Source organism: Coregonus lavaretus (genome assembly GCF_964263955.1).
Source record: "Coregonus lavaretus genome assembly, chromosome: 30".
In the NCBI taxonomy this organism is placed as follows: Eukaryota; Metazoa; Chordata; class Actinopteri; order Salmoniformes; family Salmonidae; genus Coregonus; species Coregonus lavaretus.
In genome coordinates, this window is record NC_140017.1 from 20,595,226 (window position 1) to 20,620,085 (window position 24,860).

The 24,860-nt window shown below is 45.4% G+C and overlaps 2 protein-coding genes across 2 annotated transcripts in view; both read right to left on the bottom strand.

Moving 5' to 3' along the window:
* Window positions 1-7,210, bottom strand: part of LOC311105891 (periostin-like) — a 32,367-nt gene extending 25,157 nt beyond the window's left edge. Inside the window, exons 1-2 of the mRNA XM_084148116.1 lie at window positions 7,070-7,210; window positions 6,368-6,466 (exon numbers count right to left, since the gene is read on the bottom strand). Coding sequence (XP_084004242.1) covers window positions 6,368-6,466; window positions 7,070-7,188 — 218 coding nt within the window. The 5' untranslated portion in view covers window positions 7,189-7,210. The remainder of the gene's footprint in view (window positions 1-6,367; window positions 6,467-7,069) is intronic.
* An 8,073-nt stretch (window positions 7,211-15,283) lies between these two features.
* Window positions 15,284-24,860, bottom strand: part of LOC311106155 (short transient receptor potential channel 4-like) — a gene marked incomplete at both ends in the record, with an annotated part of 34,057 nt that continues 24,480 nt past the window's right edge. The window contains 8 exons of the mRNA XM_084148483.1: window positions 15,284-15,871; window positions 16,063-16,152; window positions 16,501-16,542; window positions 17,179-17,373; window positions 17,523-17,718; window positions 18,216-18,388; window positions 18,693-18,836; window positions 23,850-23,989. Coding sequence (XP_084004609.1) covers window positions 15,284-15,871; window positions 16,063-16,152; window positions 16,501-16,542; window positions 17,179-17,373; window positions 17,523-17,718; window positions 18,216-18,388; window positions 18,693-18,836; window positions 23,850-23,989 — 1,568 coding nt within the window. The remainder of the gene's footprint in view (window positions 15,872-16,062; window positions 16,153-16,500; window positions 16,543-17,178; window positions 17,374-17,522; window positions 17,719-18,215; window positions 18,389-18,692; window positions 18,837-23,849; window positions 23,990-24,860) is intronic.

Genomic DNA, 24,860 nt, shown 5'->3' on the forward strand with positions numbered 1-24,860 from the left:
AAATGGGTTCTTCAAAGGGTTCTCCTATGGGGACAGCCAAATAACCATTTTAGGTTCTAGATAGCACTTTTTTTCTAAGAGTATAGCTTAAACAGATGGATTTGTAAAAAATTAAGTCAAATAAACTTGGTATGTTTGGGGGGACATTTGGGGGGACGTTGATGGAATAATCTCCTAACCCACAGAAAACTGGACATGTGAATGTTCTTGCAACTTTCCCATGAAACATGTCTAGAACATTAATATCTTATATTCGGAGAACATGGCAACCATGTTCTGTGTATGTTTGGTGGGACGTTGATGGAACATTCTCCTAACACAAAAACAAATGGACATATTAATGTTCTTGCAACATCCTGTGAATCGTGTCTAGAACATTATCATTGTACATTCTGAGAACATGGTAACCACGTTATAGGTATTTTCTTTTTGACATTAAGGGAATGCTCTCCTAACACTTTACACCAAAACATGCTAAAAATGTTCTCAGAAGGTTTTTGCTAGCATAGATAGACCGTTCCCCTAACTAATGGAAAACTGGACACTCAAACATTATGGGAACATTACGGGTAACATTACAAAACCCTTTTCTCTCCCTATAATTGTTAGCTGGGAAACTGTTTAACATCATCATGTATCTGTATGACACCTCTGTAGTACACATGAACTGTATCAAAACTGATGCTTTCAGACCTGGGTTGTGTCCCAAAAGGCACCCTATTCCCTTCATAGTGCATTACTTTTGACCTGAGCCCTATGGGCCCTGTTCAAAAGTAGTGCACTATAAAGGTAATAGGAAGCCAAATGGGACATATCCCATGTATTCTTATGACACTGCACATGGACTGTATCAAATTCTGATGTTTAGTAATCTCATCCACTCAGACAGCTGTTAGATGTTTTGAGACTTGTACCAACATGTGAAGTGAAGTCCTGTTTATTCTGATTGAATGGAAACAGGACAGGACACAGTAGCTATACATTACTACAAAGAATTATTAAGATATGAAGATGGGGAAATCCAACCTGCAGCTGTTAGCTATATAAATGGCCTTACCCTGTAGATCAGCATGTCTGAGCATGTGTGTGCGTGTTCATGGGTGTGTGTCTGTGAGAGAGAGTGTGTGTGTGTGTCTGTGTGTGTGTGTGTGTGTGTGTGTGTGTGTGTTTGTGCACGCTTTGAGCGTGAGTGAGAGTTACAGTACAGTGAAAGTCTGATTTATCCACTCTGAAAAACCCCAGAGGCCCCGTAACTACTCTCCATCTCTCTCTTTAGTGGTAATCAGCTCCCCTATAGCTATTAAAACTCTAAACAGTACCACATGGGCACCAAGTTGGCATCAGAGTTTAATTAATTATAAGCAGAGTCCTTCCAGCTCTGTTTGTTTTAATAGACAAAAACTAAAGAAGGACACTATCTGAGTCCTAAATTTCACCCTACTCTATATATTGTGCCCTATTTTTGACCAGAGCCCTATGGGCACTGATCAAAAGTAGTGCACTATAAAGGGAAAAGGGTGCCATTTGGGAAGCAGCTTAGAACCACCTAGCTAGTCCATTTCATAATCCCACACCTCATAAACCATGACATGACTCGTTAAAGCAGAACAATGATGCTTCAATTTGTGCAGAGCCAGAGGTATTGTTGAGAGAGGAGAACTCACAGACCTTGCTTTATGATATGCCAGTAAATGCCACAGGGTGTATTCCACTGTTTAAGAAGAAGAAATGACTAAAATGTAAAATGTAAGTAAGCCTTTTCTGAGCCAGAGGCAGACGTGAGGCAGCTTGATGTACAAGTACACCCCTGGACAGCATGCTATTCCACTGTTTTCGTCTGCAGAAATTCTAAACAGTACAACAAACCAGCAAATGCTGAATATACAAATAACAATGATACATGAAGTAGGCTATAGTAGGAAATAGATGTCCAGTTTGATGTTGACCAGACCTTACATGGTTGTGAAACTGAAATGTCAGATCTCTGGAGAAAGCTTTATGCTGTATGAACCCTCCCACTGGGCAAACACTGGTTGAATCAACGCTGTTTCCAAGTTATTTTAACAAAATTAGACGTTGAATTGATGTCTGTGCCCAGTGAGCTCACCCTGCATGATGCTGAACCTAGATAACTCACTAATTCATGTCTGGATGATGGTAGGGAGTTTAGTTTCTTTTCTCCAGAGTAATGGTTTTTGAGTAATGGTTGCTTGTTGCTCAGTCTGTTGCTCATTCTGGTGGCTTGGAACTTTAGTCCAGCTGTGCTTCTTCATCAGTGGTCCCACTGGGACGTCTGCAAACCAGAAAAACATTTCCACATGTTCTCCAGTGTTCCAGTGGTAGCTGGGTCCATAATAGGACAAGACAGCCTTGTCTAAATCAACAGAGTTTGAGTGGAGAGAGAGGGGGTCGAGGGCAGGATGGAGTGAGGTTTACAGTGGCTTGTTTCCTTCATAGAGACAGACGATGAGACTACAGTGTGGTGGGTTGTTCAGAGCTGTCATCCACGGCTCATCCCTCAGACAGACATGCACGCAAGCACTCACACACGCACTCACGCACTCATGCTCTCACGCACACACAAAGCTATCGTCCCTCAGTAAGAGTCAGCAGACAGAAACAGAGCAGGTCAAGGCCTGCCGTACGAGGAGAGGGGCTACGTCCCAAATGGCACCCTATTTTCTATATAATGCACCACTTTGACCAGGACCCATAGGGCTCTGGTCAAAAGTATTGCACTATATAGGACAGAGGTATTCAACTCTGACCCTATGAGGTCCGGAGCCTGCTGGTTTTCTGTTCTACCTGATAATTAATTGCATCCACCTGGTGTCCAAGGTCTAAATCAGTCCCTGATTAGAGGGCAACTATGAAAAAACGCAGTGGAACTGGCTTCGAGGTCCAGAGTTGAGTTTGAGGGAATAGGGTGCCAATAGGGACACAAATGAGGAGAGGAGAGGAGAGGAGAGGAGAGGTCATGGCTCATGGCTCATGGCTCATGGCTCATGGCTCATGGCTCATGGCTCATGGCTCATGGCTCATGGCTCATGGCTCATGGCTCATGGCTCATGGCTGACTGCCATAGTTGCCTTCTTTTGAACTTAGCCCCTGGAAACACAGAGAAGAGGAGAGGAGGAGTGGGGGGATGAGCCAGGCATGAGATCACATGCCCTGATGAGGCACAGTCAGCAAAACCATCTCCACTCTCCCACGCACATACAGGAGACCCAAGACTCCCTCTGGCCTGGCCCCGGGGTTGGAAACTTCCCTCTGTCTGGTCAGCAGCTCTACTTTAGACTGGAGATCTCTGTATGACAGCCAGCTAAACCAATACTACTGTAGTATTGGCATGTGGTCAATGGAGAAAACTGTGCTGTTTCCAATAAACACATCATTACTAATGATGTGGCCTATCATTATGTAATCCGTACCTTGTGCAGTGTCAGTTGTTTTGGTTGTTTTTTGTGAGGGGTTTTCTATCCAGCATTATCCATTAGGTTGCTGCAGGTAGACAATGCTAGGAAATGTTCTTTAATTGAAACAAGCTGTCTCCAATCAATCAATCAATCGATGTCTGGTTGTGGTGAGTGTTTGGTGGGGGGATCGCCTAAGTCAGGGAGACGTAGCTCTACGAATCTTAATTGCACAAAGCCTATTATTTGGCAGGGAATGCTATTAGTAGATCAGTGATTCTGCACCTCACTTTGCTCTAGCTGATCCTCTCCAACAGACTCGGAAGTTGTTGCATAAAATGGGTCAATTAGGGGCAGTTTAAGGGGACAGTCAATGAAACCAACCATGGAAGAATGTTGTAGCAAATTCAGAGGGTAGCCCCGACTGGGACTCGAATCCTGATCCAGTGAATGTCAAGCCAACACATTAACTGTTACACCAAGAGGTTTGGACCTGTTGGTGTAATGGTTAAGGTGTTGGCTTGACAGTCGTTGGACCCGGGTTCGACAAAGCCTATTATTTGGCAGGGAATACTATTTGTAGATCAGTGATTCTACACATCACTTTGCTCAAGCTGATCCTCTCTTTTTTTAAAGAACACAATGTTCTGTGCACCCTGATGGTGGTGCCTTGGCATGGATACTGTGGTTTGATTGATTCCATAGAATAATATGACAGACAAATTCCTCATCAACATAGATCACATTCCTTAGCTGTGTATCAGTGTTCTACGTTGCAGAGCATAACTGGACTAGAACACTACTAAGCATCCAAGAACATAGCTAGCATAGAACACTATTGCGACTCAGCATCCAATAGCATAGCTACGTATAACACTTCTCAGCATCCAAGAGCATAGAACACTATTCAGCATACACAAACATAGAACACTATTTAGCAACCAATAAAATAGACCTCTACTCAGCATTCAAGAGCATAGAACACTACTCAGCTTCCAGGAGAATAGAACACTACTCAGCATCCAGGAGCATAGAACACTACTCAGCATCCAGGAGAAAAGACCTCTACTCAGCATCCAGGAGCAGAGCTAACATAGAACACTACTCAGCATCCAAAAACATAGAACACTACTCAGCATCCAGGAGTATAGAACACTACTTAGCATCCAGGAGCATAGAATACTACTCAGGATCCAGGAGCATAGAACACTACTCTGCATCCAGGAGCATAGCTAGCATAGAACACTACTCAGCATAAAAAAACATAGAACACTACGCAGCATCCAGGAGCATAGCTAGCATAGAACACTACTCAGCATCCAGGAGCATAGCTAGCATAGAACACTACTTAGCATCAAAAAACATAGAACACTACGCAGCATCCAGGAGCATAGCTAGCATAGAACACTACTCATCATCCAAGAGCATAGCTAGCTAGCATAGAACACTACTCAGCATCCAAGAGCATAGCTAGCATAGAACACTACTCAGCATCCAAAAACATAGAACACTACTCAGCATCCATGAGCATAGCTAGCATAGAACACTACTCATCATCCAAGAGCATAGCTGGCACATGAGTCCAGCATGGATCAGAAAGTCAATAAGAGAGCTGGAACCATGGGAGCCATTCTGTTCTTTGAAGTACCATGTGGTTGTTATACTATGTGGTCTGTTTTGTGTGAGCAGCAATATGTGGGAAACCTCTCTGTACTATGTGGGCTCTGTCCTCTTTGTCTGTACTCAGAGAGTTTCCACTGTATCAACCTCCAACCAATAAATATGGCTGACACACTGCTGCCCTATCAGAGCCAGGATCCAGCGGTGCACCACTGTGGCGTCCCTACATGCGACCACACTCACCATACCATAATAACCATCATAACCATAGTAACCAGGACCTTTATAATGCATGGCATTGTGCATTGATGTTTCATGCAAGAGTTGAAGGCTTGCTTAGGTATAATCTTAAATCTTTTTCCTTTAACTTTCATTTCTAAACCCTCTGAACTCCTCTCCTTCAAAGTAGTCTTTGTTTCCCAACATACACTGGATGAAGAGAAGGTATTTGATGGTCCGTCATCCTCCTAGATTAATCTTGAGTGCTGTTCATTTTTATGTTAATTAAACCTATCCTTCTCAACTACTCTCTCTCTCAAGTTCAAGTTCAGGCATATTTCCATTAAAGGTCTCTTTGTTTCTCAACATGGAGGAAAATGAGAGGGTATTAGATGGTAGGTCATCCTTCTACGTTAGACATTCCTCTGATGTTAGTGGCAAAATGAGTCAAAGATAACACAGACCTTTGTTATATTCCCTAAAACTCCATCTGCGTCCCAAATGGCACCCTATTCTCTATATAATGTACTACTATTGGCTTTGTTGTGACCCCACTCTCTGAGGGTGTCTCAGGGGGAGTTGGGATATGCAAAAAAACACATTTCCAATTCACACATGCATATTAATTCACACTTGTACATGTGTGAAAAATAACAAATATAAGCACCCACCAAATTATTATTATTATTATTATTGTAATTATTATTGTTGTTGTTATTATTATTATTGTAATTATTAAGCTCTGTTCTGAGGTTATGTGGGCCATATGAGTTTCCATGGCACTAGGGATCATCCTATGTCCATTTGGACATTTATGTGTGGCACATGGGACTACATCATTCCTTGGTCCATGTCTTTGTCCCTAATAGCACCCTATTCCTTGTATAGTGCACTACTTTTGACCAGAGCCCTATGACCCCCTATGGACTCTGGTCAAAAGTAGTGCAATATATAGGGAATAGGGTGCCATTTGGGACACATCCTCTGTGGTCTATACATAGGTCCCTATCAAAGCTCTCACCCTAAACCTAGCAGTGTCATATTATTCATCTTTGAACCCAGAGGAAAGAATGTGTCCTAGAGGAGCCCCCCCAAAAAAACTAAACGTCACTTACGCTTTCTTTCCACAGATGGCCCCTTGATACCAATTACGACACGTGCTGAAGTACTTCTTCTTGGTCCCCATGACCTGCTGCAGAGCGCACACGTTGGGTCTAACAGTCGCCAGGGAAACAGAGGAGACAGATGGTTAAATGAACACAGTTGGAATAGCTAAAGTGTTCTGCATGCAGTATAACGTAATAAATACTGCATGTCTGTTTGATCTCTTATCGTTATTTCACATTCACAGTATATTTCACTTTTGTTATTTCAGTTTTGTCCATTTGGTAATATTTGCTTTCATAAACATTTATCTGACTTAGCAAGTTCTTTATATTAGCTCTTAAATGTAGTTTAGTGAACTTTAAAGAATGGTCAATTTAGCAATTATGAAATAATCATATTCAGAATTAAAGTCTCTGATAGAATTTGTTTCCGGAAATTACCATAAAAGCAGAAAAAGAGTGGTGTTTCAACTCAGCAAAAGTTTGGATTAAAAACAACTTTTACATGACACATTTGTAGAGACTGTGTATGCATCAGCATAAATCAGTGAATGCAGAGCAAGTCCTTCAGATGATAATAATAATAATAATAATAATAATAATAACAATAACTATAATAATTATAATAACAATAATAATAATACTACTACAATTACTACTACTGATAATAATAACAATAATAACAATAATAATTTAAAATAATAAACGTACCCCTCTTTTCTTGCCCTGACTTTACTGTGGTAGACTATCTTATCATAAGAAGAGGAGTCTGCCATGTCAAAGTTAGACAGGACAAACACAGCAAAGAGAGCTGCAAACAGGATCTTCATGATGATATCCCAGGAAGCTCCTCCAGATACACAGAAACACAGAGAAATGGGAGCAGGCTGGGGAGAGGGAACTTATATAGTAGGAGAAACTCACTAGGATGGCTGGTTGAGGAACAAAGAGGGAGGAATGCAACACACCAAAGCCAGACCCACGCCTGGACCACCCGGCACACCTCCAAGACCATGTTCCTCACTCTACACTAAAACTGTGTGGTGAGACATGCTACTGTACGGGGAAATAGTTGTAGGATTAATGGAAGATATTGTCATCATTGAGATTGTTATTTAGTAATCATTTTGATACTGATAATTTGCTCCCACTTCAGATTCTGTTAAGATTACGTTTAAATTTAAGGAAAAATCACAAAGAACTCACAAGACAAGATCATACATATGGTATTTCTTTATGCTATGGAAAATACATGCCTGTACAAAGCACACTGGAATGTAGAAGCCAGAACATACATCCACCGTTCCTGTCGGAAAACAAGTAGCTAGACAGAGAGGTTTCCTGTTCTAGACAGACAAGTTCCAGACAGACATGGTACCATATTGCAGTATTAGTCACCACTGTGAACAGGCAGGCACCACTGGAGGCTGTAAGTCATTTCTATTCAGAACCAAGCTGGGCTCCAGATTCAGAAAGCCACAAACACACTCCAGATGGACCTACAGGAGCTGTGTCCTCCAGTGCCAGTCACTAATCTGTATGTCAATTCCCAATTATTAAACCACACAAACAAAACTCACACACTCAGAGGTAGGAGTGAAGTGGTCTGTCAGAAGGAACAGTTTGGGTTTAGCCCCACCTAGTGGACTGAGGGGAGTGTGACATAGAGGAGGCTATGACTGTTGGAGAGGATAGGAGCAGTACACAGTACACACACCAGAAACTGCACAGTACACAGTACACACACCAGGAAAACTACACAGTACACAGTACGCACACCAGAAACTACACAGTACACAGTACACACACCAGAAACTACACAGTACACAGTACACACAACATAATCTACACAGTACACAGTACACACACACCAGAAACATCACAGTACACAGTACACACACCAGAAACTACACAGTACACAGTACACACACCAGAAACTACACAGTACACACACCATAAACTGCACAGTACACAGTACACACACCAGAAACGACACAGTACACAGTACACACACCAGAAACTACACAGTACACAGTACACACAACAGAAACTACACAGTACACAGTACACACAACAGAAACTACACAGTACACAGTACACACAACAGAAACTACACAGTACACGTCCCCTGAACCCTAACCCTTACAGCTAATGACACATGCTGGAGAATGCATTTCTTTTCAGCCCATAGTCCAAAGCCAGGGTTTCCCAACTCCAATCGCTGTCATTGTCAAGCCAAACATAACAATGAGTGAAAAATAATTTGCATGAGAGAACCACAGACTGGCAGTCAGGCTAAGGGTCCCACCACATTCATGGTGACAATCTACAATCAATTCACTCTACAATCCATAATTAAGTATTTCCACTAGCCAGAGGAACCAGGCAATCTCCCGTTGCAGCATGTCCCTGTTAGATGAGAGAATAATGACACTGTTTTAACACCCAGACTGGTTAACACTTTTAACACATGCAGTGTGACTTTTCACTGTAAAGGCTACAGACTGCTGGAACACTGAGTGACTGGGGAGAGGAGCAGCCGGAAAGATGGGCTATGTCTGACTCTGAAATGGTACCTTATTCCCTATAAAGTGCACTACTTTTGACCAGAGCCAATAGTGAGACGGGGCAACGGGGGCTCGAGCCCCGGCTCAGCCGTCTGTCTGTGCCCTTAAATCCTTTATGTCTATCTCCCAAACTGTACCTATTCGTCCTATTATAAAAACTATTTAAAATATATGTACGAGGATTGTGGAAAAAATTGTACAAAAAAAGGTTTTGTTTACGACTTTCAAAAGGTATCCCAGCCAAGCGAGGGTTCCTCTGTGTGACCTTAACAAGTCTGAAGTAGCAGTGAATTACCTTCATTATAGAAAAGGATTCTTCAAATTCATGTTACCATGGAGACAGAGATCTAATGAGTAGATGAGACACTCCAGCAGGCCTGTAGGTGTGAAGCTGAGAATATCCATGGAAGTGCAGAAAGCTGTATGAGGAACAGTGACATTGTGATATGGTGATATGTATGTGAGAAATGCTCACTGTCTGTTGAAAGGATGGTGATACTGACTTCAAATCATTTATGTTAAAAACATATTATGTTTATTGATTCATGTTGTATAGCCAAAAATGAAATACAATAAAAATACATTAGCACTCCCTCAGAAATGATACATATCTAATCAATTTGCATAATCAGAGTAACAGAATACAATGCAATATTTCACATGTGAATGCAGTATTACAGTGGGGAAAAAAAGTATTTAGTCAGCCACCAATTGTGCAAGTTCTCCCACTTAAAAAGATGAGAGAGGCCTGTAATTTTCATCATAGGTACACGTCAACTATGACAGACAAATTGAGAAAAAAAAATCCAGAAAATCACATTGTAGGATTTTTTATGAATTTATTTGCAAATTATGATGGAAAATAAGTATTTGGTCACCTACAAACAAGCATATTATATTATTATTATATTATAAGATTTCTGGCTCTCACAGACCTGTAACTTCTTCTTTAAGAGGCTCCTCTGTCCTCCACTCGTTACCTGTATTAATGGCACTTGAACTTGTTATCAGTATAAAAGACACCTGTCCACAACCTCAAACAGTCACACTCCAAATTCCACTATGGCCAAGACCAAAGAGCTGTCAAAGGACACCAGAAACAAAATTGTAGACCTGCACCAGGCTGGGAAGACTGAATCTGCAATAGGTAAGCAGCTTGGTTTGAAGAAATCAACTGTGGGAGCAATTATTAGGAAATGGAAGACATACAAGACCACTGATAATCTCCCTCGATCTGGGGCTCCACGCAAGATCTCACCCCGTGGGGTCAAAATTATCACAAGAACGGTGAGCAAAAATCCCAGAACCACACGGGGGGACCCAGTGAATGACCTGCAGAGAGCTGGGACCAAAGTAACAAAGCCTACCATCAGTAAAACACTACGCCGCCAGGGACTCAAATACTGCAGTGCCAGACGTGTCCCCCTGCTTAAGCCAGTACATGTCCAGGCCCGTCTGAAGTTTTCTAGAGTGCATTTGGATAATCCAGAAGAGGATTGGGAGAATGTCATATGGTCAGATGAAACCAAAATATAACTTTTTGGTAAAAACTCAACTCGTCGTGTTTGGAGGACAAAGAATGCTGAGTTGCATCCAAAGAACACCATACCTACTGTGAAGCATGGGGGTGGAAACATCATGCTTTGGGGATGTTTTTCTGCAAAGGGACCAGGACGACTGATCCGTGTAAAGGAAAGAATGAATGGGGCCATGTATCGTGAGATTTTGAGTGAAAACCTCCTTCCATCAGCAAGGGCATTGAAGATGAAACGTGGCTGGGTCTTTCAGCATGACAATGATCCCAAACACACCGCCCGGGCAACGAAGGAGTGGCTTCGTAAGAAGCATTTCAAGGTCCTGGAGTGGCCTAGCCAGTCTCCAGATCTCAACCCCATAGAAAACCTTTGGAGGGAGTTGAAAGTCTGTGTTGCCCAGCGACAGCCCCAAAACATCACTGCTCTAGAGGAGATCTGCATGGAGGAATGGGCCAAAATACCAGCAACAGTGTGTGAAAACCTTGTGAAGACTTACAGAAAACGTTTGACCTGTGTCATTGCCAACAAAGGGTATATAACAAAGTATTGAGAAACTTTTGTTATTGACCAAATACTTATTTTCCACCATAATTTGCAAATAAATTCATTAAAAATCCTACAATGTGATTTTCTGGATTTTTTTTCTCATTTTGTCTGTCATAGTTGACGTGTACCTATGATGAAAATTACAGGCCTCTCTCATCTTTTTAAGTGGGAGAACTTGCACAATTGGTGGCTGACTAAATACTATTTTCCCCCACTGTATGTCAATAAGGTTAACAATGGGATGCTGAGAGTCCCAGAATCTTACCTTAAAGGGCAAATCTGGGATTCGAAAAACAACAAAGGGGTAACCCCGCCACTTGTTTTGGTAAACACCACTTGTTGAAAAAAAACACTCTCAAATTCATAAACAGAGTGATAAAAATCCCCCCAAAATATGCACAAATGAATGTACCAATCTCAGATTGCCCCTTTAAGGTTAACAATGGGATGCTAGGAGCTGAGATTGTATTCAGTGCTACTGTCAGTATTGAGTATAGCATCATTTAGTAAGAACGTGGGGAATTCCTCACAAAAAGCTAAGGAATTGTATTTCACATGCTAAGCTAGGTCAACATTCAGTTGTAGGGGAGAGTTGGGTAAGTTGAGCCATTTTTTCCATTCAGTATCACTCCATCAAGGTAAATATAGTATTATATCTAACAAAGATATCTACATTATTTCAGGATGTTGTGTATCCCTGGAAATAATCAGAATTCATGTAAACATTACAGTTTTAAAACATAGCTTGTCAGGGACTGGCACAACTTACACCAGGTATGGGGTAAATTGAACCGTGGGACAGGGTAAGTTAAGCCGCCTTCAAATTTCTGTACTGAATGAAATATTACCACTACCTTTTTGAAACAATGTCTATCTTTAACACAATTACAATCGCTTTTTTGTCTTTAAATAATTTTAAACATATTTTAACACCTAACAAAGACTGTACTTTTTTTAAACATTAAAAAAATTGGCCAGTCCCTGTTGTTACCTCCTATCCCAGCGATAATACCTTGCATTACGCCTGGGAAGAAAACATTTCAATTTGCTCAACTTGCCATTGGCTCAACATGGCTCATCATTGGCTTAACTTACCCCAAGGCAAACATTTTGACTATTAGCCCACACAGCTACTAGGATGCACTTAACCTCAACTGATGTACTGTACAGAGCAATCTTAAAATCATCTACTTTGGTTGAGATACAAGCATCACGAAACCTCTAACACAATAAATTAATTTGACTTGGTGAAAATCCGTTATTATTATTTTTATTTTGGGGTTTCTTCCTTCACAGACTCCATGAAATGACCTCTTCCTAAATATTTGGTCAAATGATTATTTTTGTGTATAGTTCCCCAGAAACAAGGGTGGCTCAACTTACCCCACTCTCCCCTACATGTACAGTATAGCATCTCTTTAGAGGCCCAACTTCTGGTGGTTGCAGAGACCAATCCTGGATTTACAGCTGCAGTTGCAGACAGGGCACATGAAAGCTTGGTTGGAGGGGGCAGGAGTAGCCCTGCGAAGACCTGCATACTTTGTCTCAAGGTGTTGCTCCATAGGGCTCTGGTCAAAAGTAGTGCACTATATAGTAGTCTCTTATGACCGAAAATAGCTTTTGGATATCAGGACAGCGATTACTCACCTCGTACTGGATGAAGATTTTTTCTTTAACGAGTCGGACTCGAAGGATCTTCTTCTCCACCCGACAAGGTCCAAATCCCCATCATTCGCATGAGAAAGAGATGGAGATATTGGGGACGTAGGTCGGGTTGCCTTGTAAGGATCCGACGGCGAGTGGGTAATCTGCCTCTACCATCAGTCCTATTAGCCAACGTACAATCACTGGATAAAAGAAATAGACGAACTACGATCACGGATATCCTCCCAACGGGACATTAAAAACTGTAATATCTTATGTTTCACCGAGTCGTGGCTGAATGACGACATGCATAACATACAGCTGGTGGGATATACGCTGCATCGGCAAGATAGAACAGCTGCCTCCGGTAAAACAAGGGGTGGCGGTCTGTGTATATTTGTAAACAACAGCTGGTGCACGAAATCTAATATTAAGGAAGTCTCGAGGTCAATAAAGAAGTGGTCAGATGACGCAGATGCTAAGCTACAGGACTGTTTTGCTAGCACAGACTGGAATATGTTCCGGGATAATTCCGATGGTATTGAGGTGTACACCACATCAGTCATTGGCTTCATCAATAAGTGCGTCGATGATGTCCTCCCCACAGTGACCGTACTTACATACCCCAACCAGAAGCAATGGATTACAGGCAACATCCGCACTGAGCTAAAGGGTAGAGCTGCCGCTTTCAAGGAGCGGGACTCTAACCCGGACGTTTATAAGAAATCCCGCTCTGCCCTCCGACAAACCATCAAAGGCAAAGCGTCAGTACAGGACTAAGATTGAATCATACTACACCGGCTCCGGCGCTCATCGGATGTGACAGGGCTTGCAAACTATTACAGACTACAAAGGGAAGCACAGCCGCGAACTGTGAACAGTGAAACGAGCCTACCAGACGAGCTAAATTACTTCCATGCTCGCCTCGAGGCAAGCAACACTGAATCATGCATGAGAGAATCAGCTGTTCCGGACGATTATGTGATCACGCTCTCCATAGCCGATGTGAGTAACACCTTTAAACAGGTCAACATTCCGACGGATTACCAGGACTTGTACTCCGAGCATGCGCTGACCAACTGGCAAGTATCTTCACTGACATTTTCAACCTGTCTTTAATACCAACATGTTTCAAGCAGACCACCATAGTCCCTGTGCCCAAGAACACTAAGGTAACCTGCCTAAATGACTACCGACCCGTAGCACTCACGTCTGTAGTCATGAAGTGCTTTGAAAGGCTGGTCATGGCTCACATCAACACCATTATCCCAGAAACCCTAGACCCACTCCAATTTGCATACCGCCCCAACAGATCCACAGATGATGCAATCTCTATTGAAATCCACACTGCCCTTTCCCACCTGGACAAAAGGAACACCTATGTGAGAATGCTATTCATTGACTACAGCTTAGCGTTCAACACCATAGTGCCCTCAAAGCTCATCACTAAGCTAAGGATCCTGGGACTAAACACCTCCCTCTGCAACTGTATCCTGGACTTCCTGACGGGCCGCCCCCAGGTGGTAAGGGTAGGTAACAGCACATCTGCCACGCTGATCCTCAACACAGGGGCCCCTCAGGGGTGCGTGCTCAGTCCCCTGAGGGGTGAATACATATGCACGTACCACTTTTCCGTTATTAATTTTTTTCATTTCACTTCACCAATCTGGACTATTTTGTGTATGTCCATTACATGAAATCCAAATAAAAATCAATTTAAATTACAGGTTGTAATGCAACAAAATAGGAAAAACGCCAAGGGGGATGAAGACTTTTTCAAGGAACTCTCCTCGCTACTCGCTACTGTTATTTTACTATTTTTTATTTTTTAGTTATCAATTTTTTACTTAACACATATTTGTCTTAAAACTGCATTTTTGGTTAAGGGCTTGTAAGTAAGCATTTCATTGTAAGGTCTACATCTGTTGTATTCTGCACTATTCACACATATAATTTGATTTGATTTGATTTGATATAGGAAATAGGGTGCTATTTGGGACTCACACGAGAGGATAGACTAGACAGCATCATTCAAACCAGTTTTGAATAATTCGCCAAGGTGTGACATTGTACAGATCTACCTGTAAGAAGCATTAGCTTTTTCCATTATGCATTATGACAAGGGATCGTTGTGCAAATAGCAGGGGGCTGACTGGGGGAAGCAGCAGAGACAGGGCCTGTTAATAAAATACTAACAGTTCTATCACGTATAGTGTTGCAAAACTCTGGTAACTTCTCCAAATTCCCAGGTTTTCCAGAAATCCTGGTCGGAGATTGACGTCTTATCTTCTTGTTCCATATGACACCCTATTCCCTATACAGTGCGCAATTTTTGACCAGAGCCCTATGTCCACTGGTCAAATGTAGTGCACTATATAGAGAATAGGGTGCTATTTGAGACACAGCCCAAGAAACAGACTTCTTGTCTCCTGTTCTCCAGCTTATACATTCTGTCTTATAGACCAGAATATATTAGTCTGAGAGCTGAATTGGTTCTGTAGACGCAAGGCAAGCTACTACACAGGCCTCCATTAAGACGCATCATAATGATACATTAAAATAGTTTGTGGTCTTTTGAACAGCATTCACCCTATAGTCCTTCTACGCAGCAGTCTCATCCTCAACAGTCTGTTTTAACATTGACTCTTCTCTCTCTTCACTCTCCCCTCCTCTTCATTCTCTTCCTTCTCTGTACATGTCCTCTCCCTCGCTCCACCCTGCTCCTCCCTCTCTCCAATACAGTCCAGCTCCTCCAGGTCAGCCTCTCCCATCTCCTCAGACACAGAGTAGAGCCCAAAGTCACAGCTGTCTTTGGGAAAGTCTTTCCTGGCCAGTCTGTCTTTGGTGGAGGGAGTGGAAGAGGAAGAGGAGATGGCGGTGGAGGAGGTGTCAGTGGAGGCCAGAGAGGGTACCACAGAGCCGTTGACCAGTCGGTTCAAGCCCTGAGAGGTGGAAGGGGATGTGGAGGAGGAGGTGAAGGAGGGGGCTGCCCTCTGCTGGAGCATGGATTTAGTGACGTGAAACATGTTGGTCTTAGGCATGGCCGGGGGGAACTTGGGGGAGTATTTGAAGGAGTGGTCAGGGTAGACCAGACTGGAGGCCCCTGCCCCTTCACTGGGTTTACTTCCCGCTAGAGCCACGCCCCCACTCCCGGGCCCCACCTTCCCCTTCATCATCCCCAGGACCTCATACCTAAAGCTGGAGATGTCCTGCTTCAGCTCCTGGGGAAAGAAACATACACACATACAACTTGTTTATCTATTTATGACATTTCCAGTGGACAGTGCACGTTAATCAACATTAATTGCCGAAGTTAGAAACAATGCTTATTTTTTGTCTGTGTCCCTGTCTGGTGCTGGATAGAGAAACAAATGTAAAGAAATGTGAAATGTCAGAGGAAACCAAACCTTACCTTAAAGTTCTCCTCAGTCAGTCCTTCCTCTGTCTTGGCATCTCTGATCATGGCTGCTACATATCTCTTCACCAGGTTCCTCAAAACCTCCTGAAAACAACACAGTCCACAGGTTGATAGAATCATATCAAATACATCCACTCCTGGGTTACTAACAACTTCTGGAGATAATATGGAAAACATAATCCTGAGAGTGGACAGGTAGAGGGATGCGTCCCAAATGGCATCCTATTCCCTATATACTGTAGTGCACTACTTTTGACCAGGGCCATAGAGCTCTGGTCAAAAGTAGTGCATTATATTGTGAATAGGGTGCCATTTGGGAAAAATCGAGTTCAAAATATGTGCATCTACGGAATGAAACACATTGAAAACTGACACATAACGAATGACAAGTAATCCATTTTATAGTGAAAAAACAAACACATAAATAAATACCTGATACTGGTGGTTTATTCTTACGTTTATAGCAGCCCGTCTCTACAAAAGAGGAACATTAATTTACTACAAAAGCACACCAGGCAGCATGACTAATCAGTTAATGTGATTTACTGCTTGGTGGAGACTTGGCCAGCTAGCTCTGTCATCACCTGCCCATTCTCTGTTAAAAGGATCGTTTTGTGAGCCAATGCTAACTAGCTGTACACAAGTATTTTTCGCTAAGCTAGCGCATATGCTAGTTAGCATTGGCTTGCGAAACTACTTCCTTCATACTGGACGCAGAGACAGAAAAATGGTTCATTGCCAAAATCCCGAACTATCCCTTTAACTTCTAACTGCTGATGCTTTCAGTCCAGTTATGTCTCATGATGCACGTCTAACCATTCTGGGAAGAACAGGTAATTTCATTCATGATAATTCATTGAGAACAACCCTCTGAGGCTAGAGGAGAAGAGAAGAAGTAGAAGTTTCAACCGTAAACTGTTCAGTAGAGTTGCAGAATTCCAGTAACTTTCCCAAAATTCCCAGGTCTTCCAGAAATCCCAGTTGGAAGATTCCCAGAATCAGAGGGGAATAAACAATAAATCCAGGAATCATCCAACCAATTACTTAAATTTTACAGCCCTACTGTTCAGTAAAAGTATTGTTGATGTAGACTAGAGACTTAATCCTCACCCCTATCGTTCCAAATGTTTCTGTTTTCTTGGCCCTGGTGATCTTGAAGATGTGTTTCCTGATCCAGCAGATGAAGTACCAGATTGACTTGGGGCTAGGGATGATGTTGAATGGAGAAGGCAGAGTCCCTCCCTCTTCAAAGTAACTCATCCACAACTTGGTTCTTGCAAACTTCCACTCAATGTCTGCATGATCCTGAACATAAACAACATATGCTAAGCATCTGAACAAGTGATATGAACAAAACTTTGTGATATAAATTACTGCAGACAGGTTGTTGGGCTCACAAACAAACAAGTGAATGAATAAATGATTTTGCTTTCCAGTGATAGTGTAAGACTCACAGCGATGTGTTGGTAGGAGTTGTTCATCATGGCGATCAGCATGTTGAGTAGAACCACCAGAGAGATGACATTATAGGTTCCAAACATGGTGGCCCCTATAAACTCTGTGAACTGGTGGTCTGCCTCCACGTTGGTCACATACAGACTGATCAACCCAAAGACAGACCAGAACAAAGACTGGAGCGTCTCAAACAACCTAGAGGAGAAAGATAGAGAGATGAGAGAGAAAGAAAGAGATGAGAGGGAGAGGGAGATGAGTGAAAGGGATGAAAGAGAGAGAAAGCGAGTGAAAGTGATGAAAGAGCGAGAGAGAGTGAGAGGGAGACAGAGAGAGAGAGAGAGAAAGGGATGAAAGAGAGAGCGAGAGAGAGAGAGATAAAAGGGAGAGGGGGTTATATTTCTAAATATATAAGGTAAGCAGGATCTACAAGAATAGTCAAGATATCATAAAAGGCTGCCATTCTACTTTTGCCCTAATCCAGGCAATTGGCAAAACATACGTATCCGTCTAAACGACAAAAATGTAAGGTTGCAAAATTCCAGTAACTTTCCCCAAATTCCAGAAATTCCTGGGTTTCCTGCTAATTGCCTAATGATTCCGGGAATTCTGGGAAAGTTAACAAAGTTTTTTAACCCTACCAAAACTTAAACATGTTACAAACGAACACATTATAATGCATGGTCTTTACTAACGTTGAAAAAGCGTTGTTCTGTGTTTCGCAGCGGATGCCCTTGCATCCCTTCAGGCCCTTGTCTGTCTCGTAGTAGAAGTAGAGCTGGTTGAGCCCGTTAGCGAAGGCCAGGAGCACCAGGCAGTAGATAAACAGGAATTTAAGGATGTCCAGCAGCATCCTGCCCAGAGAGATCTGGAATAATGAGGATTATCATCATATTCATCATCATCATCATCATAAACTAGAACCTTTCATACAATAAATTGCAGCTTTACAGATCATGGGTCATAAGTATCAATCTTCTCAGAGTAGGATTGCTGATCTAGGATCAGGTCCTCCCCTGACCATGTAATATTTTTCCTTTAAATAAAAGGAATAACTGATCCTAAATTAGCAGTCCTACCCTAAGACCCTTAATACATACTGCCCCTGGACATAATGACAGAAACATAGTATTAAATTACAAATCATGTAAACGTAGTATGATAATCCTGACCTGTAGAGGTCCCAGGTGTGAGTTAGCTGTAAACAGAGAGATGAGGCGGAGGGAGCTGAAGATGTTAGCGATGGCAAACACAGCTTCTGCTACCAGGGTAGGATGCCACATCTGCCATTCGTTCCTGGCCCTGAAGCCGCTGTACTGTGGGAGAGAGGGAGAGACAGAGAGGGGACAGGTCAGAGTCTACTGTGGGAGAGAGGGAGAGACAGCGAGGGGGCAGGTCAGAGTCTACTGTGGGAGAGCGGGAGAGACAGAGAGGGGACAGGTCAGAGTCTACTGTGGGAGAGATGGAGAGATGGCGAGGGGACAGATCAGAGTCTACTGTGGGAGAGAGGGAGAGACGGAGAGGGGACAGGTCAAAGTCTACTGTGGGAGAGAGGGAGAGACAGCGAGGGGACAGGTCAGAGTCTACTGTGGGAGAGAGGGAGAGACGGAGAGGGGACAGGTCAGAGTCTACTGTGGGAGAGAGGGAGAGACGGAGAGGGGACAGGTCAGAGTCCACTGTGGGAGAGATGGAGAGACAGTGAAGGGACAGATCAGAGTCTACTGTGGGAGAGATGGAGAGATGGAGAGGGGACAGGTCAGAGTCTACTGTGGGAGAGATGGAGAGACGGAGAGGGGACAGGTCAGAGTCTACTGTGGGAGAGAGGGAGAGACGGAGAGGGGACAGGTCAGAGTCTACTGTGGGAGAGATGGAGAGACAGCGAGGGGACAGCTCAGAGTCTACTGTGGGAGAGAGAGAGAGACGGAGAGGGGACAGGTCAGAGTCTACTGTGGGATAGATGGAGAGACAGCGAGGGGACAGGTCAGAGTCCACTGTGGGAGAGAGGGAGAGACGGAGAGGGGACAGGTCAGTCTACTGTGGGAGAGATGGAGAGACAGCGAGGGGACAGGTCAGAGTCCACTGTGGGAGAGATGGAGAGACGGAGAGGGGACAGGTCAGAGTCTACTGTGGGAGAGAAGGAGAGACAGAGAGGGGACAGGTCAGAGTCTACTGTGGGAGAGAGGGAGAGACCGCGAGGGGACAGGTCAGAGTCTACTGTGGGAGAGAGGGAGAGACGTAGAGGGGACAGGTCAGAGTCCACTGTGGGAGAGATGGAGAGACAGCGAAGGGACAGATCAGAGTCGACTGTGGGAGAGAGGGCGAGACGGAGAGGGGACAGGTCAGAGTCCACTGTGGGAGAGATGGAGAGACGGAGAGGGGACAGGTCAGAGTGTACTGTGGGAGAGATGGAGAGATGGAGAGGGGACAGGTCAGAGTCTACTTTGGGAGAGATGGAGAGACGGAGAGGGGACAGGTCAGAGTCTACTGTGGGAGAGAGGGAGAGACGGAGAGGGGACAGGTCAGAGTCTACTGTGGGAGAGATGGAGAGACAGCGAGGGGACAGCTCAGAGTCTACTGTGGGAGAGAGAGAGAGACGGAGAGGGGACAGGTCAGAGTCTACTGTGGGATAGATGGAGAGACAGCGAGGGGACAGGTCAGAGTCCACTGTGGGAGAGAGGGAGAGACGGAGAGGGGACAGGTCAGAGTCTACTGTGAGAGAGATGGAGAGACAGCGAGGGGACAGGTCAGAGTCCACTGTGGGAGAGATGGAGAGACGGAGAGGGGACAGGTCAGAGTCCACTGTGGGAGAGATGGAGAGACGGCGAGGGGACAGGTCAGAGTCTACTGTGGGAGAGAGGGAGAGACGGAGAGGGGACAGGTCAGAGTCTACTGTGGGAGAGATGGAGAGACAGCGAGGGGACAGGTCAGAGTCTACTGTGGGAGAGATGGGGAGATGGCGAGATGACAGGTCAGAGTCTACTGTGGGAGAGAGGGAGAGACGGAGAGGGGACAGGTCAGAGTCTACTGTGGGAGAGATGGAGAGACAGAGAGGGGACAGGTCAGAGTCTACTGTGGGAGAGATGGAGAGACAGAGAGGGGACAGGTCAGAGTCTACTGTGGGAGAGAGGGAGAGACGGAGAGGGGACAGGTCAGAGTCTACTGTGGGAGAGATGGAGAGACAGAGAGGGGACAGGTCAGAGTCTACTGTGGGAGAGAGGGGACAGGTCAGAGTCTACTGTGGGAGAGAGGGAGAGACGGAGAGGGGACAGGTCAGAGTCTACTGTGGGAGAGAGGGAGAGACGGAGAGGGGACAGGTCAGAGTCTACTGTGGGAGAGAGGGAGAGACGGAGAGGGGACAGGTCAGAGTATACTGTGGGAGAGATGGAGAGACAGCGAGGGGACAGATCAGAGTCTACTGTGGGAGAGAGGGAGAGACGGAGAGGGGACAGGTCAGAGTCTACTGTGGGAGAGATGGAGAGACAGCGAGGGGACAGGTCAGAGTCCACTGTGGGAGAGAGGGAGAGACGGAGAGGGGACAGGTCAGAGTCTACTGTGGGAGAGAGGGAGAGACGGAGAGGGGACAGGTCAGAGTCTACTGTGGGAGAGAGGGAGAGACAGCGAGGGGACAGGTCAGAGTCTACTGTGGGAGAGAGGGAGAGACGGAGAGGGGACAGGTCAGAGTCTACTGTGGGAGAGAGGGAGAGACCGCGAGGGGACAGGTCAGAGTCTACTGTGGGAGAGAGGGAGAGACGGAGAGGGGACTGGTCAGAGTCTACTGTGGGAGAGAGGGAGAGACGGAGAGACGGAGAGACAGAGAGGAGACAGGTCAGAGTCTACTGTGGGAGAGAGGGAGAGACGGAGAGGGGACAGGTCCGAGTCTACTGTGGGAGAGATGGAGAGACAGAGAGGGGACAGGTCAGAGTCTACTGTGGGAGAGAGGGAGAGACGGAGAGGGGACAGGTCAGAGTCTACTGTGGGAGAGATGAGAGACAGAGAGGGGACAGGTCAGAGTCTACTGTGGGAGAGATGGAGAGACAGAGAGGGGACAGGTCAGAGTCTACTGTGGGAGAGATGGAGAGACAGAGAGGGGACAGGTCAGAGTCTACTGTGGGAGAGAGGGAGAGACAGCGAGGGGACAGGTCAGAGTCTACTCTGGGAGAGAGGGAGAGACGGAGAGGGGACAGGTCAGAGTCTACTGTGGGAGAGATGGAGAGACAGCGAGGGGACAGATCAGAGTCTACTGTGGGAGAGAGGGAGAGACGGAGAGGGGACAGGTCAGAGTCTACTGTGGGAGAGATGGAGAGACAGCGAGGGGACAGGTCAGAGTCCACTGTGGGAGAGAGGGAGAGACGGAGAGGGGACAGGTCAGAGTCTACTGTGGGAGAGAGGGAGAGACGGAGAGGGGACAGGTCAGAGTCTACTGTGGGAGAGAGGGAGAGACAGCGAGGGGACAGGTCAGAGTCTACTGTGGGAGAGAGGGAGAGACGGAGAGGGGACAGGTCAGAGTCTACTGTGGGAGAGAGGGAGAGACCGCGAGGGGACAGGTCAGAGTCTACTGTGGGAGAGAGGGAGAGATGAAGAGGGGACAGGTCAAAGTCCACTGTGGGAGAGATGGAGAGACAGCGAGGGGACAGATCAGATTCTACTGTGGGAGAGAGGGCGAGACGGAGAGGGGACAGGTCTGAGTCCACTGTGGGAGAGATGGAGAAACGGAGAGGGGACAGGTCAGAGTCTACTGTGGGAGAGATGGAGAGATGGAGAGGGGACAGGTCAGAGTCTACTGTGGGAGAAAGGGAGAGACGGAGAGGGGACAGCTCAGAGTCTACTGTGGGAGAGATGGAGAGATGGAGAGGGGACAGGTCAGAGTCTACTGTGGGAGATAGGGAGAGACGGAGAGGGGACAGGTCAGAGTCTACTGTGGGAGAGATGGAGAGACAGCGAGGGGACAGCTCAGAGTCTACTGTGGGAGAGAGGGAGAGACAGAGAGGGGACAGGTCAGAGTCTACTGTGGGAGAGATGGAGAGACAGCGAGGAGACAGGTCAGAGTCCACTGTGGGAGAGAGGGAGAGACGGAGAGGGGACAGGTCAGAGTCTACTGTGGGAGAGATGGAGAGACAGCGAGGGGACAGGTCAGAGTCCACTGTGGGAGAGATGGAGAGACGGAGAGGGGACAGGTCAGAGTCTACTGTGGGAGAGAGGGAGAGACGGAGAGGGGACAGGTCAGAGTCTACTGTGGGAGAGATGGAGAGACAGCGAGGGGACAGGTCAGAGTCTACTGTGGGAGAGATGGAGAGACGGCGAGGGGACAGGTCAGAGTCTACTGTGGGAGAGAGGGAGAGACGGAGAGGGGACAGGTCAGAGTCTACTGTGGGAGAGATGGAGAGACAGAGAGGGGACAGGTCAGAGTCTACTGTGGAAGAGATGGAGAGACAGAGAGGGGACAGGTCAGAGTCCACTGTGGGAGAGATGGAGAGACAGAGAGGGGACAGGTCAGAGTCTACTGTGGGAGAGATGGAGAGACGGAGAGGGGACAGGTCAGAGTCTACTGTGGGAGAGATGGAGAGATGGAGAGGGGACAGGTCAGAGTCTACTGTGGGAGAAAGGGAGAGACGGAGAGGGGACAGGTCAGAGTCTACTGTGGGAGAGATGGAGAGATGGAGAGGGGACAGGTCAGAGTCTACTGTGGGAGAGAGGGAGAGACGGAGAGGGGACAGGTCAGAGTCTACTGTGGGAGAGATGGAGAGACAGCGAGGGGACAGCTCAGAGTCTACTGTGGGAGAGAGGGAGAGACGGAGAGGGGACAGGTCAGAGTCTACTGTGGGAGAGATGGAGAGACAGCGAGGAGACAGGTCAGAGTCTACTGTGGGAGAGAGGGAGAGACGGAGAGGGGACAGGTCAGAGTCTACTGTGGGAGAGAGGGAGAGACAGAGAGGGGACAGGTCAGAGTCTACTGTGGGAGAGAGGGAGAGAGAGGGGACAGGTCAGAGTCTACTGTGGGAGAGAGGGAGAGACGGAGAGGGGACAGGTCAGAGTCTACTGTGGGAGAGATGGAAGAGACGGAGAGGGGACAGGTCAGAGTCTACTGTGGAAGAGAGGGAGAGACGGAGAGGGGACAGGTCAGAGTCTACTGTGGGAGAGAGGGAGAGACGGAGAGGGGACATTCCATAGTAAGTCCAATAGGCCTGCTCCACCTGACAACTTTTGACGAGCGTGAGCTGCTCCTATTCATTTTAATGAAGCCTGAGTGTCAGCTGGTTGAATTTTCAAGAATTCGTTGCCGATTTATTCAAGCGTATTTCATATTATCTAGTACACAACAACCATCATACCTTGACATAGGCAACAATCTTCAGAGAGATGGTAGCCAGGTACAGAGAGTTCATAACAAAGTCCATGAGGTTCCACCAGTCATGGATATAGTCCTGGAATCCTCCATCCCACATCTGTTTGATCTCTGTCCAGATGAAGCCTATAGGACAGAGAACAGACCAGCAGGGTTAATTATGTCCCAAATGGCATCATATCCCTTACAAAGTGCATTACTTTTGACCAGAGCCCTACGTAAATCAGTTTTGACCAGAGCCCTATGTAACTCACCCTATTCCCTACATAGTGCACTACTTTTGAAGAGGGCCTATGCGGGTCAAAAGTAGTGATCTAAATAGGGAATATGGTGCCATTTGGGACACAGACCTAGAGTTAGGGTTAGGGTTGTCATGTCTGTCTGACGCCCGGCAGAGCTAATCTATCATGTCTGTCTCACTTTTCTGATCTATGGCCACATTCCTCAGGTGAAGAGGGAGTGTTCAAATCAACTCAAATTGTATTTGTCACATGCGCTGAATACAACAGGTGTAGACTTAACCGTGAAATGCTTGCTTATGAGCCCTTCCAAACGATGCAGAGTTAAATAATTATAATAAAAATATAATAGTAACACAAGAGGAATAAAATACACAAGAATGGAGCTACTGTATGTACAGGGAGTACCAGTACCAGATCAATGTGCAGGGGTATGAGGTATTTCAGGTAGATATGTACATGAAGGCAGGGTAAAGTGACTCGTTATGCATGTGTGTGTACAGATGTAGGATCTTAACTTGACCACTTTTTTGTTGGTGAGAATTTTCCAGCATTGCAGGAAATGCAAACTTGTAGTGTATTTGAGTTTTGAAAAGTATTCTAAAGTTTGTGATTTCCACTTTGAAATTGATTTGCCCTAACGTAAAATATATCAATCCCTACCAAAATGTCCATTCATTATAATCCACATAATCATTTACATTTCCTGTTGCTGCAGGATTATTTTCCTGCTGTAGCAATCTGGCTCAAATTAAGAT